The sequence below is a fragment of the Nuphar pumila genome, chromosome 3 (genome assembly GCF_984573655.1).
Source record: "Nuphar pumila chromosome 3, dmNupPumi1.hap1.1, whole genome shotgun sequence".
NCBI lineage: Eukaryota > Viridiplantae > Streptophyta > Magnoliopsida > Nymphaeales > Nymphaeaceae > Nuphar > Nuphar pumila.
The window spans coordinates 117,306,286-117,327,015 of record NC_143251.1 but is presented as its reverse complement, the minus strand read 5'-3'; the positions used below and the strand labels follow the sequence as shown (position 1 = coordinate 117,327,015).

General features: G+C 40.1%; 1 protein-coding gene across 1 annotated transcript in view; it reads right to left on the bottom strand.

Moving 5' to 3' along the window:
* The window catches only part of GMI1 (gamma-irradiation and mitomycin c induced 1), a 143,741-nt gene that overhangs the window by 81,991 nt on the left and 41,020 nt on the right, over nt 1-20,730 (bottom strand). Inside the window, exons 8-10 of the mRNA XM_090000911.1 lie at nt 18,095-18,150; nt 17,879-17,984; nt 17,673-17,741 (exon numbers count right to left, since the gene is read on the bottom strand). Of these exons, the coding sequence (XP_089857037.1) occupies nt 17,673-17,741; nt 17,879-17,984; nt 18,095-18,150 (231 nt within the window). The remainder of the gene's footprint in view (nt 1-17,672; nt 17,742-17,878; nt 17,985-18,094; nt 18,151-20,730) is intronic.

Below are 20,730 nucleotides of genomic sequence, written 5' to 3'. Positions count from 1 at the left end.
CCTCGAAGTCACACTCTTCTAGGTTTACATCCCAAAATTTGGATGTTCCTTGTCTGCGTTACAAACCCAATTTGAAAATGTTAAATACAATACAAGTATATTTAAATGAAAACTAAGAAATAATCAAATAACTAAGAGAGCAAATTAGTACTTGTATTCATCATTGCTTCGCGAAAGAAATCGAAAATTTGAATGAACATATACTAAATCATTTGCACGCTTGCTGGTGAGTTTATTTCTCTTCATGTTATGGATTTGAGAATATGTGCTCCAATTTCTTTCACAACAAGATAAACTAGCAGGCTACGATAGCAATCTTAATGCAAGACGTTGGAGAAGAGGTGTTTCTAATCCAAATGATGACCACCAAGTGATAGGATCTATATTATCTTCTTCTCTCGCGAATAATGTCGGTCCATGTAATCTCGAAGATGAAAATTTTCCAAACTCTTGTATGACTTGATGTAGAAGATATGCTTCTGGAAAAAGTCGTCATACACATATTTCTATGTCTTGATAGCTCTGGGTCTAAATTTGGAGGGACACGAACAATACCACCAGTCTGCCACTTATTTGCATAATATTTTGGATTAAGAGAATGTGTCATGAAAGGCAAATGAGTGTTGATCTTATCTCATCTTCTGACTAAAATTGAATGAATATGGTTAAAAAATTCTGAATCATCCAATTCAGAATTTTTTTCTTCATGCTTGAAAACTACAACTTGTACTTTTTCAATCATATTATCCCACATTTCATAAACTCTTCGAAGAATGGGCTCATCCTTATCAACTTCTCTTAACATTTCCCAAATAGGTTCCGTAAATTGAAGGAAGTATACCACTCTATCCCAAAACTCATCATCAAAAATGAATTTCTTAATTTCTTGAGCTTTGATATTTCAATTTTCATCAGTCACCATGCTAACCAAAGTATTCTTCACTTTTTTAATCCTCTCCACCATCACAATGATGGACGCAAAACGTGTTTCAGCGACCTTCAATAATTTCAAGTCAGAATGCCTATTAAATATAGCATTAGCAAAATGGTGGTTAACAACAAAATTCCTAATGCTTTTGACATTTCTTTCTAAATCTTCAATCCATGAACATAAAACATATGCTTGTGAATTTTCTTCTTCTTTGAGGTTGCAGATGCTCTTTAGGGCTAGATTTAAGTTGTGTGCTACACAGGGAGTCCAAAAAATATGAGGGTACTCACCCTCCAAACTCAACGCTGCACTTTTACAAACTGAAGCGTTGTCTGTAACGATTTGTATTACATTCTGATCACCCACTTCTTTTATCACTTTTATAAACAATCGCTTCAAATACTCTGCATTTTTATATTCTCCAGATACATCAACAGCTTTCAAGAATATTGGGTCACTAAGCGAACAAGCAATGAAATTGATTAATGGACGCCTTTGAATATATGTCCATCCATCAGACACAATAGAAACTCCATTTTGCTCCCATGAATATTTTTTAATCTCCAGCAACCTCTCCACATTTGTCCTCTCTTCTGCAAGAAGTGTGGTTCGTATTTTTTCTGAACTTGGAAGCATATAATCACTCAAATTACAATTTGCCAAAGATGTTACTAAATCCTTCCAATAAGGATTTCTAGCCGCATTAAATGGGAGTGAAGCAAAATAAAAATACCTCCCAACTTTTCTATCCAATTCTTCTCTTCCATATATATTAAATGATGCTTGTATCGTTCCTCTACCTCCTACATTGACTTTTCTTTTTTTTTCAGCATCTTCTTGATGGCTTGCAAATGGCACACTAACTGCACAAGAATCGGCCATTGCCATTCTCTTCTCATATTCTTCTTGTATTGTCTTCGCATTGCCTCATCAACTTTTCTGCAAGCAGAAAAGTCATGTTCTGGTATCTTCAACAAATGAGTCTTCACTCTTGTGTAAGACCTAACAAAATCTCTTTCGCAGATCTTGCATCGAAATCTTTTGTTTCCACCACCTCCTTCTCTAGTTTTTGCAAGTTTATCTACGTGTACCCATAGTGGCCCCACATCATCAATCACATTGCAACTATCAACAAAACCAGCAGCAGAACTCACATGTTGGGATGAGGATGACGCAAGTCCTTTCCCTTTATCCGTCATTTTTATCCAGAAAAAACAAAAAAAATACATTCAAAATTTTAAATCAATTATACAGACTGACATTATCTTGATATAAAATCACCAAGGAAAGTGGATTTGCCCCTCCCCTGCCAAAAACAAGGAGGGACTCAGCCCCTCCCTTGCCAAAAACAGAGAGCATAGATGGGGGCTCGACCCCCTCCCCTGTCGAAAACAGAGGGAGTAGGGGGGGCTCAGCCCCTTCCCTGCCGAAAACAAAGGGAGCAGGGGGGCTCAACCCCACCCCTCAGACCCAACAAGAGAGCGAGAGGGGGGGCTCGGCCCCTCCCCTGCCGAAAACAGAGGGAGCAGGGGGGGCTCAGCCCCTCCCCTGCCAACCCAACAAGAGAACCAGAGGGGCGAGGGGCTCGGCCCCTCCCCTGCCGACCCAACAAGAGAGCGAGAGGGGGGGATCGGACCCTCCCCTGCCGAAAACAGAGGGAGCAGGGGGGCTCAACCCCTCCCCTGCTGACCCAACAAGAGAGCGAGGGGGGGGGGGCGGCCCCTCCCATGCCGAAAACAGAGGGAGCAGAGGGGGCTCAGCCCCTCCCCTGCCGAAAACAAAGGGAGCAGGGGGGGCTCAGCCCCTCCCCTGCCAACCCAACAAGAGAACCAGAGGGGCGAGGGGCTCGGCCCCTCCCCTGCCGACCCAACAAGAGAGCGAGAGGGGGGGATCGGACCCTCCCCTGCCGAAAACAGAGGGAGCAGGGGGGCTCAACCCCTCCCCTGCTGACCCAACAAGAGAGCGAGGGGGGGGGGGGGGGGGGGGCGGCCCCTCCCATGCCGAAAACAGAGGGAGCAGAGGGGGCTCAGCCCCTCCCCTGCCGACCCAACAACAGAGTGAGAGGGGGGGCTCGGTGAAAGAACTCTTAAAATAATCAAGGAATCGGTGTGAGAGAGAGAAAGAGGGGAGAGAGAGAGAGGAGAGAGAACTCGATATTTGGGAATCAGCTGCCCCTGTTTTCCCTTGGCAACTGCAATAATGCTACATTACTCTTAATAGGGTTACAATAACCTTACAAGGACAAAAATGCCCCTCATTAGTAACACATGTTACATTAGAGTACAATGGAAACAAAACACGTGATTGGATATGGATCATTTATTTATCGGATCCATATCCAATCCATACTCCATATTCTAATACCCTCCCTCAAGTTGTGCATGGGGTTGAACCATGTGCAACTTGTTCTTCAGATACCAGAAGCGGTGACTTGTGAGACCTTTTGTAAATATATCGGCAACTTGGTCTTCCGAAGGGACATAAACTGGTTCAATCTCTTTGTCGGCTATCTTTTGTCTGATGAAGTGTTGATCAATCTCAATATGCTTAGTCTGACTGTGATGAATAGGGTTGAATGCAATTTGTATAGCACTTCTATTATCACACACAAGTGTTGAGTTTGATATATCCTCTCCCATCTCCGTAAGTAGATGCCTAATCCAAGTCACTTCTGTTGTGGCAGCTGCCATAGATCTATACTCTGCCTCTTTGCTAGATCTTGTCACTGCCTTCTGTTTTTTGCTACTCCATGAGACAAGATTTCTCCCAATGAAAACACAGTATCCTGAAACAGACCTCCTCTCATCTGGATCCCCTGTCCAGTCTGCATCTGTATAGGCCAGTATGTCATGTTTTGGTGTCTTCCATGAAGATTGAATATATGTGAGTCCATCACCCATCGTTCCTTTTAGATAGTGAAGGATGTGTTTAACAGCATCCATGTGACCAATCTTTGGTTCATGCATAAATTGAGATACTTGATTAACAGAATATACAATGTCTGGTCTAGTAAAAGTAAGGTATTGTAGCATACCCACTAAATTGCGATACTTGACTGCATCAGGATATAACTCACCATCACAAATATTGAGCCTTTGGTTGACAACACTGGGTGTGGGCAGAGGTTTACAATATGTCATTCCTGCTTTACCCAGAAGATCAAGAGTATATTTATGTTGAGTTAATGACATCTTTTCATCTTGTCTGTCTACCTCTACACCAAGAAAGTATCTCAGCTCCCCAAGGTCTTTCATTTTGAATCGCATACTCAACAAAACTTTAATTCGTTGAATGTGGTCTGGAGCAATACCAGTGATAACAATATCATCAACATATATGAGTAAGAAAACCATAGTGGTACCGTCCCTATATATAAACAGAGAATGGTCAAGTTGGGAACAAAAGAAACCATGTTTCTGGATTTCTAAGGAAAAACTTTCAAACCATGACCTAGAAGCTTGCTTCAATCCATACAAAGCTCTGGTTAATTTGCATACATATTCTTTTGGGTCTCCCTCTGCATAACCTTGAGGTTGCTCCATGTAGACCTCTTCCTTTAAGTCCCCATGAAGGAATGCATTCTTAACATCAAGCTGACTAAGGATCCAGCCATGTTCAATCGCCAAGCCAAGTATAATGCGAATAGTTCCCATTTTTACCACTGGGCTGAATGTCTCATCATAATCCTGACCATACTCTTGAGTGAAACCCTTGGCTACAAGACGCGCCTTATACCGTTCAATGCCACCATCCGGTTTATATTTAATTTTATAAACCCATTTGGAACCAACAACATTTTTATCTGGAGGGCGGCCAACTATCTCCCATGTTTGACACTCATGAAGTGCCTCGATCTCCTCATTCATCGCTTCAATCCATTTGTTGGATGGGATAGCTTGATGAAAACCAAGAGGTTCATCGTGTTTTTCAATCTGGGATAGAAAAATCTGAAAGTCCATAGAAAAGTTGTCATAACTAACCCACTTTTCAATAGGATTTCTTATCCTGCCTGATCTTCCTGATGCTTCTCTGTTATTAGATAATGCAATGTGTTCTTCAACCGGTACATTCGTTTGCTCTCTAGGTCTCCTGGTATACACATTACCTTTGTATCTCAGACACTCTGCTTGTGATGTATCATCTGAAACTGTCTCACCATGTCTGTTTTCAAGAGTCAAAATAGTATGCTCAGCAGCGTGTGAAATAAGTTCAGCACTAAGCCATGGGTTATACCAATTAGCAATTGCACCAATATGTTCACGATTGACGTCTGCTACTTTTTTCAGAAAACTATTTTCATCAAAAACAACATTTCTGGAAATTTAAATCTTCTTATTGGCAGGATCATAACACCTGTAACCCTTGTGTTCATCTGCATAACCTACAAATTGGCATATGGAGGCTTTGTCCTGAAATTTAGTCCTCATGGATTTGTCAATATGTATATAATAAGTGCATCCAAAAACTCGTAACTCATTATAATCGGGATGTGCACCAAAGAGAACATAATAGGGAGATTGATTTTCAAGAATAGGCATAGGAAGATGATTTATCACATGAGTGGCAGTGTGAAAAGCTTCAGTCCAAAGACTAATGGGTAAATTACTCTCATGCGTCATACTCATTGCACTTTCCACAATATGTCTGTGTTTACGTTCAGCAATTTCATTTTGTTGTGGAGTGTACGGGCAAGAAACTCTACGATGCATCCCATCATCTTGGAGAAAATCTAAAAATTCTTTGGAGGAATACTCACCACCTCCATCACATTGGAGAATTTGGATATTTTGAGAGAATTGATTTTTAACATAGGCATGAAAATGACGGAAAATGGAAAAAACTTCTGATTTGTGTTTCATAAAGAATATCCAGGTAAAACGAGAGAAACTGTCAATAAAAGATACATAATATTTACTTCCAGAAGAGGAGGGATTAGGGGCTGGGCCCCAAACATCTGAACATATTATCTCAAAAGGCATGGAAGCTCTTTTATTTATTTGATGAAAAGGGAGTACATGACTTTTGCAGACCTGACAACCGGGACATATTTTAACCTTCAATAAGGGTGAAACAGACTCTGAAAGAAAACCATTGGACACTAACTTTTCAATAAAGACTTGACTACAATGACCAAGACGAGAATGCCAGAGATCTGACTTATTATATTTGGATGTACTTAGGACGCTTTTAGAGATGAGATCAGACTTGGGCTTCAAGACACTGGAGGTTGGATCTTCATTAAAGACATACATGTCTCCACATCGCTCTCATTTAGCGAACATCTCCTTCGTTTGAAGATCCTTGACAAAGACAGAAGTAGGAGTAAATTCCATAGAAGAATTGGTAGAATCAACAAGTTTAGAAACAGATACAATATTTTTCTTTTTGTTCGGTGCATGAACAACATCAGATAAAGGGATAGATGACTCAGACAAAGGAATGAGGACATTTCCTATGTTTGAAATAGGGTGGTGAGTCCCATCTCCGGTTACAATATTAGATTTACCAAAATAGGGAGTCAAAATAGAGAACTTACCTGCATTGCCAGTGACATGGGTTGTTGCCCCAGAGTCAACATACCATATTCCATCATCATTCTGCTTTAGATTCAAGTTGGCCATAGCAGATAGTAGGAGATCCTTAGCATCATCACTGACCCGAAATGTACCTGCAGTTCCTGATATACCAGCATTTCTATTGTTTTGCATTCTATTCTGATTTTGTGGGTTGAACCAGCAGTTGGCCTTGATATGACCACGTTTGTTACACTGATAGCATGTGGGAACATTCTTTGAAAAACTGACATTGAAAGTTGGTGTAGGTAGTAACCCGCGTCCACCCTGGATTGGATTTCCCTTGCCTCTGCCACGTCCTCCTCGTGCACGATCAGCTATCACCCCTGTGGCAAGGACCTCATGCGTAGATGATTGTCCTGTTGAAGCTTCAGACATGCTTTTCAGTGTCATCTCATACTGAAAAAGTTTGGCGCGTAATTCCTCAAAAGAGAGCAACGTAGGCAAGCATAATAAGGATGTAACAAGAACATGATATTCTGATCCCAGGGCATTCAGTGTTTGTTGCACCTTTTCTTATCTGAGACTGGACATCCAACCATGGCTAATTGATCTGTGATGCTTTTGACTTGATTTAAGAATTCAACAATGCTCATTCCACCCTTTCTTAACATTTGAAATTCGCGTTTAAGAAACAACACTTTAGCCTCTGATATTTGAGAATAGGTCTGAGCTAAAGCACCCCACAAAACTTTAGATGTGCAATCATCAGGAATGGAAATCAAGACTTCTTGTGACAACGTGGAAGTGATGTATGCGACGAGTGCCTGATCACGCTTCATCCAGGTAACAAATGCAGGGTTGCGAATAGTATTGGGCAATCCTCCATCCTCTTTGGCTTCGTTGGTGATAAATTCTGGAGGCATTGGAGTCGATCCATCTAAGTGGCCTGAAAGATCTTGACTCCGAATAAAAGGGGCAATCTGCCTTTTCCAAGTCAAATAGTTGTTGGTAGTTAACTTTTCTGAAACTAACTGCCCCAGGAAACTGGAAGAGAGACCTGAATTACCCGAAGAATCCATTGATAGACTGTTTGACAGCGAAAAGAAACTGGTGGCTGGGACAGAAAATAAAGGACTGACAGTAGATCTGAAAATATTTTCAGATCTACGAGGAATAGAAGAAGGCAGATATGTCGCAACTTTCAGATTTGCGACAGAGAGAGAGAGAGAGACACGATAATAAATCTGAAGGAGAGACACGATAATATCAGACCTGCAAAATAATAGAAGGAAAGAAATAGGTGCAGAAAAGAAAAGGGAAAGAAATAGGTGCAGAAAAGAAAAGAGGGATACCAATTTTCACGCTGAAAAGAAAGGAAGATTAGGTACCAATTTTCCAGCAGGAAAAGGGATATGTTGTTCACGCAGGAGATTGCAGACACGTGATCTGCTGTTCACGCAGATCAGGAAGAGGAGTTGGGGCAGCTTTTCACGCAGACTGCAGACATGTGATCTGCTGTTCACGCTGGTCAGGAAGAGGAGTTGGGGCAGCTATTCACGCAGACTGCAAACACGTGATCTGTTGTTCACGCAGATCAAGAAGAGGAGTTGGGGCAGCTTTTCACGCAGACACGTGATCTGTTGTTCACGCAGATCAGGAAGAGGAGTTGGGCAGCTTTTCACGCAGATCAGGTACGTGATCTGTTGTTCACGCAAAGAAGGCTGGGCAGCTATTTCAACAGGAGGCTGGGCAGCTTTTTTTTAGCAGTGGCAGCTTTTTCAGCAGATACGAGATCTGCTATTTCAGCAGTGGCTGTTATTCAGCAGGAAACTGCAGACACATGATCCGTTGTTCACGCAGAGACGACTGAGGTACCCTTTTTGTAACGCCCCGAAATCTTAACCCAAATTTTGAGGAAAATTTTTTTTTTTCAATACAGCGGAAACAAGTCATACTGTAGGGCTAAGCATTCCAGAACATTACAGATGGAGCAAGACCAAAACATTCTTTTCATTCCAATATCAATGAAAATTAAGATCAGAGTTCTCACACTATCCTTGGAACAGTAAATCCAAAAATCCTGATCGAAGCCTCATCCCGCAGTCGCTCCTGAATCCAACTCTTCACCTGAGATTTTATAGGAATTAGACTACAACTGTCTAAGTAGGAATTACTGTAATTGTTCTTGCAGGTATATCATGTGTCAAGTATATGGTTTGGTTGCCGAATGTGATTTTCGACCCATACAAGAATAAGTAAAGAACTACACTACAACAGTCAATAATTTATGAGAAGCAATCTGACAAGTATCATCAAAAACAATCATTTAAATATCTCATAACCACTAATACGAACTCACACAATGATTCAGAGAAATGCAATTATGACAATTCATAACTCAGGTACGCATTCATACCACAAGGTACAACCATTATGCATAAAGAAACATTAAACCATACCATGATGCATCATTTTACTACAACAAGACATTTAACATACATTGACAGTTAAACATCATGCATCCACCAAACATATAACAATTAAGGAAACATATAACATATGCATGTTCTAATGCATATTAGGAAAATGCATGATTATGTGAAATGCATGATTTCTTTTGTTATCTTTCATTTAAGTTCCATCTTTCCATATGCATGCCCTATTAAATGCACGCAGATTTAAGTTCCTCTTTTTAATTACCGTTGCCCGCGGATACACCAAACGGGTACAAACCCCGAGGTCAAGTAGGGTTCCCGGAGTAGCTTAACACACAATTTATATCTTATTACCGGGTTCTAAACTTAACCCTCGACCGAGATCAGGAAACAGCACCATCCATCGGAACATTAGACCTCCACATCTAATGTCGGGGACACAAGGGACACCCCACGCCCACAAGTGTCACTTCCTTGGTACCATAACTCACAGCTGTGACTAACACACCACTCCCGGGTAAAGTGGCGGGCTCTCCCTAAAACTGTGGCCAGGAGAAGAACCTCAATATCGGGTTCAGGGGCAACAACGCACACAGAGTTTTTGTATCCTCACAGTCTCCCCAAGACCGGATATCTAAGATTCTCATACTCCAGATGAGATATCCCAGAAAGTATATTACACTGTTCTTATTCATTATATTTTTATTTAATTCCATTCTTTAAGTTTGCAACACAATATGCAAAAGTAAAGTGAAAACCCCGCATCCTCCCTTGCAGGGACCCATTCGGGACTCCAGCCCGTATAAACCATTATAACAGTGTATTAATGTGTCAAACCATCTTATGTGGTTTAAGTGATGCAGTTAAAACATATGTGAAAGAAAACCAAACCCACGGCTCTCCAGGCCGATGATGGTCCATCTAGGCCATCGATGCATCGTATGCAAAAATCATAACAATTTGCAATGTATGCGATAATACCAACATAATTCCAAATGCACATTCATTCATACCATTTTAACAATATGCATGAGCTTCCACAGACCTATACATGTGTGACCATTCACGTGTAAGTGCTTTTATGTAATCACTTAACACACATGCATTCATCCATAGTTTCACAAGTATGTGAGCATATTTATGCATGATAATTAAACATGCCCCATCATGTAAATACATGAAACCTTTCATTCATAGCATGAGTTATCTTCCCCACACAAGCACCTGAACCGGATCTAGAAATTTATATGTCAGGGCTGCACGCATTCACATCATGTATGCACCTCCACCATCAAACTTTGTAATCATATTAATAGTACAAGACATTCAGGAGAAGCTATATCAATCATTCATAAGTAAGGAAAAGTAAACGATCTGGTGTAACCTAATACAAAATCCAATAGTCAATGTTATTTAAGTCAAGTGAAGTCAATTCCTACTGTTTCAAGAAAATCAAAGTTGTGAAAGAAACTCATAATGGTGCAATAAAAATCAGTATGGCGAAAGCAGGCCATACTATTGCAATATTGTTCCACTGCAAAGGATAAGAGGGTATGCTAGAAAATGGGGTATGATAATCAGAATGTCACAGGGTATACAATTCTATTAACTGATCAGCATACACCATGGTATTCAATTGACACAAACTGTATAGAGGCATGCTGTTAACATTAAAAGACTGTTTAATTAACATAAATTGTTCATAACATAATAGTGTAGGCAATTAACACTAACTGATATTTATCTTAGCAAATATACTTCTAATGATTTTGAACCTAACACTACACATGATTAGGTCCCAGATGGTCATGCCTTTGCATTAAGAGTTTACAACCCATTGAGTAATTGTATAAACAGATAGAACAAAGTTCAAATGTGCAGATTCAATGTTTTTCATATTAAACCTATATTCGGTGTATACATATTAAAGCTCTTTATGCTATGAAATGAAATTAGGTTAGCCACTTGGAACATAGGGTCTTTAACTGGTAAGTTGGTAGAGTTAGTAGATGTTATGTGTAGGAGAAAGATTGATATTTTATGTCTTCAAGAGACCAAATGGGTAGGTGAGAAAGCTAAAGTGATAGAACCTTGGGGATATAAGATTTGGTATACAGGAATAAATAGGAATAGGAATGGAGTAGGGATTGTTATGAGTCGTCAGTTTATAGATAATGTAGTTGAGGTCCGTAAGAAGGGTGATAGAATTTTACTTATTAAATTAGTATTAGGTACGGATATTATTAATATTATTAGTGTTTATGCACCTCAAGTAGGTTTAGATGATTCCATTAAGCATCAATTTTGGGAAGATTTAGATGGAGTAGTACAAGAGACATCTTATGGAGAAAAGCTTTTCATCGGCGGTGACCTTAATGGACATGTAGGCATTAGTAGGGATGGATTTGAGAATATCCATGGAGGCTATGGTATAGGAGAAAGAAATGAAAGTGGAGAAAGGATTTTAGATTTTTGTTTGTCCTATGATATGATCTTAGCAAACACTTGGTTTAGGAAGAGGGAGTCTCACCTAGTAACATTTAAAAGTGGGGTTAATACGAGTCAGATAGATTTTTTCCTACTTAGAAAGAGAGATAGGGGTTGTTGCATCGATTGTAAGGTTATACCAGGAGAAAGTGTAGCTACACAACATAGAGTCTTAATTTTAGATCTTAGAATTAGACAATGCCGCAAAAGGGATAGACATAGGATAGATCCTAGAATTAAGTGGTGGGCACTGAAAGGAGCTAAACAAGGAATGTTTGTAGAGCAGGTAGTTAAGGAAGTTGATTGGTGTCTCGAGGAGTATTCAGAATCAATGTGGAATAAGATAGCGGGTGGTATGAGAAAAGTAGCTAAGGAGGTATTGGGTGAGTCTAAAGGCGGTGCACCACTAGGTAAGGATACATCATGGTGGAACGAGGATGTCAAATTAGCTATTAAGGTTAAAAGAGAGTGTTATAGAAATCTAAGTAAGAGTCGTGATAATGAGAATTTGGAGAAGTATATGATAGCAAAGAAGGAAGCTAAAAAAGTTGTTCGAAACGCGAGGGCTAAGGTATATAAGGAGGTTTATGACAAGTTGGATACCAAAGAAGGCGAGAAGGATATTTATAGGCTTGCAAAGATGAGAGATAAGAAATCGAAGGATTTGGGTATGGTTAGATGTATCAAAGATGAAACGCAAAGGGTTTTAGTCAAAGATGAGGAGATTAAGGAGAGATGGAAAGATTATTTTGATAAGCTATTTAATGATAGTCATGCTAAAGATCTTGGAGACTTCTCCATTCCTTTTCATGAGATAAATCGTGACTTCATGCGCAAGATTCAAAAGAAAGAAATTGCAGAGGCTTTGAAGAAAATGAAATCAAGAAGGGCAGTTGGCCCAGATGGTATACCTATCGAGTCTTGGAAATGCTTGGGAGAGAAAGGTTTAGAACGGTTGACAAATCTTTTTAACTTGATTTGGCGAACAAATAAGATGCCTAATGAGTGGAGGAAGAGTACTTTGGTGCCTTTATATAAGAATAAGGGTGATATACAAGATTGCACAAACTATCGTGGTATAAAACTCATGAGTCATACTATGAAACTTTGGGAGAGGGTGATTGAGTCTAGGTTGAGGAAGGTTGTCATGATATCGGAGAATCAATTTGGTTTTATGCCTGGAAGATCAACTATGGAAGCTATACATCTTCTTAGACAACTTATTGAAAGATATAGAGAGAGGAACAAAGATTTGCATATGGTTTTTATTGATTTAGAGAAGGCATACGATAGAGTACCTAGGGACGTTCTCTGGTGGACAATGATGAAGAAAGGTGTTTCTCTCAAGTACATTAGTATAATTAAAGATATGTATGAAGGAGTAGTAACCAATGTCCGCACTTGTGGAGGGGTGACAACCAATTTCCCGATAACGGTTGGGTTACATAAAGGATCTGCTTTAAGCCCTTTCCTATTTGCGATAGTGATGGATGAGCTTACGAGATCAATTCAAGAAAATGTACCGTGGTGTATGTTGTTTGCTGATGATATTGTTTTGATTGATGAGTCTAGAGTTGGGGTTAATGCTAAGTTAGAATTATGGAGACAGACATTGGAAGCTAGAGGTTTTAAGTTGAGTACGAGTAAGACTGAATATATGGAATGTCGGTTTAGTAAGCAACGAAGTAGTGATGGGAGTGTAGTGAAGCTTGGTGAGCAAGATATACCGGTGAATGATTATTTCAAATATTTGGGATCCATCATTCAAAAGTATGGAGAAATTGATGGAGATGTAAATCATAGGATAAAGGTTGGGTGGATGAAATGGAAAAGTGCTACTGGAGTGCTGTGCGATCGTAGAATGCCATTGCGGTTGAAGGGAAAGTTTTATAGGACGACTATTAGACCCGCTTTACTATATGGTACGGAATGTTGGGCTGCCAAGAGACATCATATTCAAAAAATGAGTGTAGCTGAGATGCGGATGCTTAGATGGATGTGTGGAAATACAATAAAAGATAAGATTCGGAACGAAGAGATACGTAAGAAGGTAGGTGTTGCACCCATTGAAAATAAGATGCGAGAGAATCGTTTACGGTGGTTTGGACATATTCGGCGAAGGCCTAATGATGCTCTAGTTAGAAGGTTGGAGAAATGGGAAAATATATTAGTTAAAAGAGGTCGGGGTAGGCCTAGGAAGACTTGGATGGAGATGATAGGAAAGGATATGAATGCTTTGAACCTCACCGAGGACATGGCGTTGGATAGAAATGATTGGAGGAAAAGGATTCATGTGGAAGACCCAAAATGAATTTCTTTTTTGGTTCATATCGCTGACCCCAATTGTTTTGGGATGAAGGCGTAGTTGTTGTTGTTGTTGTATGCTATGAAATGAAAACAAAAAGTGAGCCCTACACCAAGCAACAAGGAAACTTGTCGTTCATACTGTCTTGCACAAGGACAATCACATATACATATCACTGGGCAGAACTTATGAGCACCTATATTAACCTATCATGGAATGAACCGTATTATGAGCAGCATTAGCCATGACGAACATAGGTATGCTAGTGAGCGTGTTCCAACAATCATCGGACTGCTGTTATGCCTGTTACAGCATCGATCCAACCAACACACCCCCATAGTTTCATAGCAGGAAGTTTATTTTCTGTTTGGCAACAAAAATAACCCACACATAAGCAGTTTTATAACAGGAATATCATTTTCTGTTCCACACTGGAATAGCCCACAGAAGGTGGGTACTTTAACAAGTATTTTTTTCAGTCAGCATTTAGGTTAATCACTATACAGATTCCCCAAAATCAAATGGTTCAAGGAAAACCCAAATCAAGCATCTACGGAACACCCTAAGGTTTCAGACCTGGACTATTTATATGTTTACAGGAATTTCTTAAAATATACATGCTTTAATGATATAAAACTGTGTAAGACCATACATGATCGCATGAAATCGGATGAACTAAATTCTGATAATTAAGAAAATGAATAGAAATCAAGTCTAATAGCAGGCAACTAAGACATATGTATTCAGATTAAATATCCATTAATAATCACACAGGAATAGATTTGATATAACCAGCACCACCTTACTGTAGTCTTTTATTATAGCATAAATTTTGGTTAAATGACAGAACACAGAGTTGCATTGAACATGCAAATTCTGAATTTAAAAAACTGATGTACACAGAAACTAATATAAATTTTTGTTTTTCATTGGACGTATTATATAAACAGTCTATTGAAAATCCTATAGACATTTTTTTTCTTTATTTGGGATCATAGCAGCCGATACCCCTAAATTTTGGTTTGGGGATTCACGGCAACACAAACCCCCAATGTGGTTTGTTCCTAACACCACTGTCCGAAAATCAGAAACCCCCAACTCGGGTATTTGGGGTTAAGAGGAGTACAACCCTATTAGCATAAATCTGAAAACTCATGAATCGGAACCCCTCGTCGTTTTTCAAAAACCCCAATATCATTTGGGTTTTCATAGTAGCCGAAATACCCATTCTGCCAATTTGGGGTTCCCGATAGCCATTAAACACCACCCCGTAGCATGAATCTGAAAACCCCGAACCCATATAGATTTAATAAACCCCAAATCCCCCTTTCATTATTCGAAAACCCCCCTTTTCTTTCAATCGATTTAGAGCCTCACAGTAACCCCATCAATGCTTGGACACCGGACACACCAAAACAAGAAAAGAAACAGTAACCCCTACCTTTTTCCGGCGACGTGGTTGCTGCTACAACGAAGGAGAGGTGAAGATCAAGAGGGAGAGAAGGGCTCGGCTGGGGCGGCGGCATCGATCCAGTCACACGTAGCGAGGGTGCCGGCGAGAGAGGCTCCAGGGCAGCGTCGATGGCTTGCGCAGAGGGAGACGAGAGAGAGAGGAAGAGAAAGAAAGAAGAGAGCCGAGGTGGGGAGGAAGAGGGGCGAGACCCCCATTTGAAGAGGCAGGAGCACACTGCCCTCCCAGCGGCGCGCTCCAGCCCTCTTCCCCCTTTGCGATATCCCTATGCAGGGGTTAGGGTTCACCCTAACCCCTTCATTTTATCGGGCCTTCATATGCCCCTTAACACAGAATCCCTTTTTTAAAACTGCTGTAGCCCGATATAGGGTTTTAAAAACCCTATCGGTTTACGGATCCGGGTCGGGTCCGACCCGGGTCCAAGAGCTTCTTGCTTTTAAATTAAATTTTTATATATATTTTTCCTTTTAACGAGAGGGTCGGGTCCGGGTCTGCGACCTGCGGCTCAGGATCCAAACCCGACCGGACCCTTGCCTCCCACTTGATATGGATCCACGGATTGGATCCAAATGGATCCAATCGTGGATCCCCTAAAAATACTCATATAATATATATTTTTATATATATTTAATCATATATACAAATACATAAGGTATTTTACCTATATCCATATGGATCCTATCTGGGTATTGGATCCGAAATGTGGATCCCAAGCCCATATATACATTATATACGTAGTTATCTCTTGAATAAATTGCCTAATTAAAAAAAATTTGCACTTATGTAAGTACATATATGTTTTACGAGATAAATACATATATAAAGACCCCTTTATGGGTCCCGGATCCGCGACTTGGATCCCGGGCCCAAATCACATTGTTATGAAATATATACCATAATATTTTTAAATAAAAGCCTAAAAATTTAGGTTATTACACTTTTTCAGTAGGACCAGATGAAGTGCTTTTGCAGTAGCTTTTGTTGTTCACGTGATCTGCTCTGATACCATGAAAGAACTCTTAAAATAATCAAGGAATTGGTGTGAGAGAGAGAAAGAGGGGAGAGAGAGAGAGGAGAGAGAACTCGATATTTGGGAATCGGCTGCCCCTGTTTTCCCTTGGCAGCTGCAGTAATGCTACATTACTCTTAATAGGGTTACAATAACCTTACAAGGACAAAAATGCCCCTCATTAGTAACACATGTTACATTAGAGTACAAAGGAAACAAAACACGTGATTGGATATGGATCATTTATTTATCGGATCCATATCCAATCCATACTCCATATTCTAATACTCAGCCCCTCCCCTGCCGAAAACAAAGGGAGCAAGTGGGGGCTCGGCCCCTCCCCTGCCGACCCAACCAGAGAGCGAGAGGGGGGGCTCGGCCCCTCCCCTATCGAAATCAGAGGGAGCAGGGGGGGCTCGACCCCTCCCCTGCAGACCCAGCAAGAGAAAGAGAGGGGGGGGGGGGCTCGCCCCTCCCCCGCCGACCCAACAAGAGCAAGAGAGGGCGCAGGGGGGGCTCGGCCCCTCCCCTGCCGACCCAACAAGAAAAAGAGAGGGTGCAGGAGGGGCTCAGCCCCTCCCCTGCCGACACAAGCAGAGAGCGAGAGGGACGTACCTGCGACGAGGGAGAGGAGCTTCGGAGGTGGCGTCGGGAGGAGAGGGCTACGCGGGAGAGGAGAGGAGTGATTTGGGCAAAAAAAAATTGCCCTAATCACTCTTTTTCATCGGGTTTTTTTTTAACGTCTGAAATGTGGACGAAAATGACCCTAGGTGCGTTGACCGCACCCAGGGTCATGTTAGCCGCACCCGCAAGCGCACCCGCGTCGCGTCGACGCGGGTGCGGCACCTGCTTTGCCGAAACCCTGTGACTTAGCTCAGTAGAAGGATAAAGTTTGCCACGTGTGCATAATCAGCATTAAGGTGAAAAAGTGTAGATTGACAAGTTTACAAAAGAAATACTCAAGAAATACATAAAGAAGACATGCACATGGATAGAAAGGACAAGAAAGTATAACCAACCAAAAAAGTAAATCTCCTTACTAAAAAGTGCAAAGGACCCAGGTGCACTCCAAGAAATAGATTAAGGCCAGAAGTTTGTAGTTTTCATTCGACGCAAGCAATTCAGAGTTTAGCATAAACAATAGGCATCAAAAAGAGATTGAGCTTCTTTTCTGATGGTTTAAATGAGAGTGGAAGCCTATTAGGAAAAGGAAAGCAAATCAATGACAAGAAATTACGGGCAGCGATAAACTTGAAGCTTTTGACTCATGCCAAGTTATGGATGAATGTTACACTATGAACACGAATATATTAGGTTAGTAGACTGTACTCGCCACTTTGGAGCTTGGATCTACTTGTAGTAAGAGACAAATGTGCATAGAAAGCACAATAATAAGAATCTAAACATCCTCATTAATGTCCTCCTACTCTCCAGGATTGTCAAAAAGGTTATTTCCAAAGTTTAAGCAAGAAAGCACGACATAATAAAAAAGAAGGCACATAAAGTTACATGGCACACCTTTGTGAAACTACCATGGGGAGAGTCATGCAGCTCCTCCTCAGAGGGATCTCTTATCTGCCCACCAGTCTACAGATACACCACGTGACCATAATGACTATGAAATTATAGCAGCATAGACCACCATTATCGAGACATTCTTATAATAGACATCAAGAAAAAATATAAAAGCATAACTCTTCACATAACAAGGCCCACAGCATTACCTTCCATGTTGATTCTGAACCCGCACTTTTAAGTAATGCATCTCTAGAAAGAAATAGGGTAAAGACCTTATTGGACATCTTTGTTTTCGAAGCAACTCGTGCAGACCTAAGACAGGGAACCATGCACAACAAAACCCAGTTAACAATGAATCCAATACTTTGCAGTATCCAAAGCACTAGGTTAGCATGAATGAAAAATTCAACAATGACAAGTACCTCCCCAAATGCATTGACGCCACAAATCCACCATAACCATACATTCCGAAGTAAGGCTGTAAAATGACCACGAAGTAGTGTTAATAAGAATCCAGAATTTCCCATACTGAATGCCTGAATTTTCTGCAAAACATTTCTTTCGAAGAAAACTTTCCCAACATAGACTCTAAGCCTGTGAGAAAGGACACAAGCGACGATGCAAGGGATAACATCCACAAGGGGAATGGAAATGTTGTAAAAGACATGAGTCCTACAGTGTTTCCCCGAGTCCTATAGTGTTTCCGGTAACCCTGTCTTAAACACATGCATGCACTAGGAAAGCTCAAGAGTTATCTCCACTGGATATATGCAAATTAACAACTCAAATTGTAATTACTAGATCCTATTTGAAATTAATAACTTATATGCTTAAGTGTATTATACAGCTCGGCACTCTCTGAGTCATCCATACACTTCCATTTGCAGAATTCATACTACACAAGTGTTCATGTAACATGACACATGTTCAACATGCATGTGGAAGACAACAGAATGATGAATTGGAATGACTTCAATCACAATCACTGAAACCGGAGTATGGCAAAGTGAGAGGACAAGAGAGCATATATCACAAAGATAAAAACTAGATTTTATCAGAAAAAACAAAACAAAGTATGTGGGACATGAGCAAATGCATAACGAGTATGAAAAGGAATAATATTTATTTGAGTAATAGTTGGACAGGCAGATATATCATGAAGGGGATCTCCTTACAATAGCAACACTTCATCAGACCTCAAAAAAGTTTATAGACCAAAAAATAGGATAAGAAAGAAATTTTCAGAAACCGAAAAAAAAAATTACAATTCAAAGTCAACTCTTTCATGTGCAAGTGGCCCAACACCAATTCCCGACTACAAAAAACAACAAATATTCACCCATCACTAGACCCAAGTGAATCTTCAAGCATTTCGTTAAGTAAGAGATATAAGTTGGTGTACATGCACACCTTCACTAACAGTCGAACAAGAAAACAAGTTCGAAAAGCTTAACCAATTCCTTGCACCCTAAGTTATGGAGTCACGCCACTCAATAAATCATGTAGTGTCACCTCACAGTCTTAAGATCATACCAAGAGAAACTTTGCTATGTCTTCAGTATAAGAAATGACAGATACACAAGAAAGACCCTAAGAAAGATTTCTACAACCATGAATGGAACTAAGAAAGGAGCAAATAACAACACTCAAAACTATTTAGGTCCAGAATTAAAAACGAAATCATGACTAATCAAGGGAAAAGACTAAGTATTGAGAAGTTATCCCATATATAAAGAATGGACCCATCAAGAAAACTAAATGGAGATGGAAGGAAATGATTTAAAGGAAAACATAAGAGTAACATAATTTGCCTAAGGAGATGAAAGCATGAGTTATTTCAAAGATATTGGCATAAGCACAAAAAAGAATTTAAGGATTGATGACATTCTCAATTCAACCTCACCGTATGGTTAAGAAATGATTTGACCAAACAGTGGGTCAAGAAGTGATCTCATAAATGTACAATTTTCCACCATGAGATAGATACACAAATAAATATATATAGGCAAAATATTGGCTACACTTACAAGTTCTGAAGACCCTAATAGGAACTGAGGGGCAGGCCATCTTGACCAAATTTGACCCCATAGATGTGCTGGGAATGGTTTGTTTACTAGAAAACGATCCTTGGATCATGTTTTTTTGAAGTGTATACACGGTTTTTTGAGGGTTGAAATTTTATTATATATTAGGCTTTTGATTTTTCAACCCCAGGAAGACCCTGTATACACGGAAAATCATGAGGGTCCAATCTTAAAAGGAATCACGGGTTTGGAATCCATGAGTGTGGACAATATATATAGTGATTGGTTCCTCCCACCCGAGTAGGAAGGAAGCTCGTGGAAGACAGAGACACTGTCATCATCCAAGGGTTGGTCACCACTAAACCAACCATGTAGATAAACATCTAGAGGGTCCAATCTTAAAAAGAATCATGGATTTGAAATCCATGAGTGTAGGTTCCTCCTACCCGGGTAGGAAGTAATGGATGGATTTGATTTCTCATTTTTTTTTCTGGTTCTGTTTTCCTAATCTGACCTAACGGGTGTGATCTACACGGTTTGTTTAGTAGGAATCGCCTTTTGGATCATCCCAATATGACACGAGCAGGTTTTTATAAGGTTTCAACAATAAACAATCCAAAATTTTCATAAATTTCAAAGCTCATCAAATCACATTTTTTATCAGAAAAACACCATCTAACAATCAATTCCTAGTAAATAAAATATGATGAACACATCTATGAGGTCTGACTTGAAAACGTGAGTATCGTCTCATACCGTATGGACAATAAGAGGAACCAAATTTCCCTACATATATCAACACACAAACTATTAATGGAAGCAAGGAAAAATATAGAAACACACGAGTTTTAAATAAATTTATTCAATGAATACTTGGAGTTTCATATCAATATCCCCAATGTCTTTAAATGATTCTATGAAATTATGAAAGCAAAGCCATCCCGGAGGGGCCAAGAAGATGTACAAATATTCATCCTAAACAAAGGAATAGACCAGAGTGAAAGAGAAGACGAAAATAGTGCAAGAACCTGTTC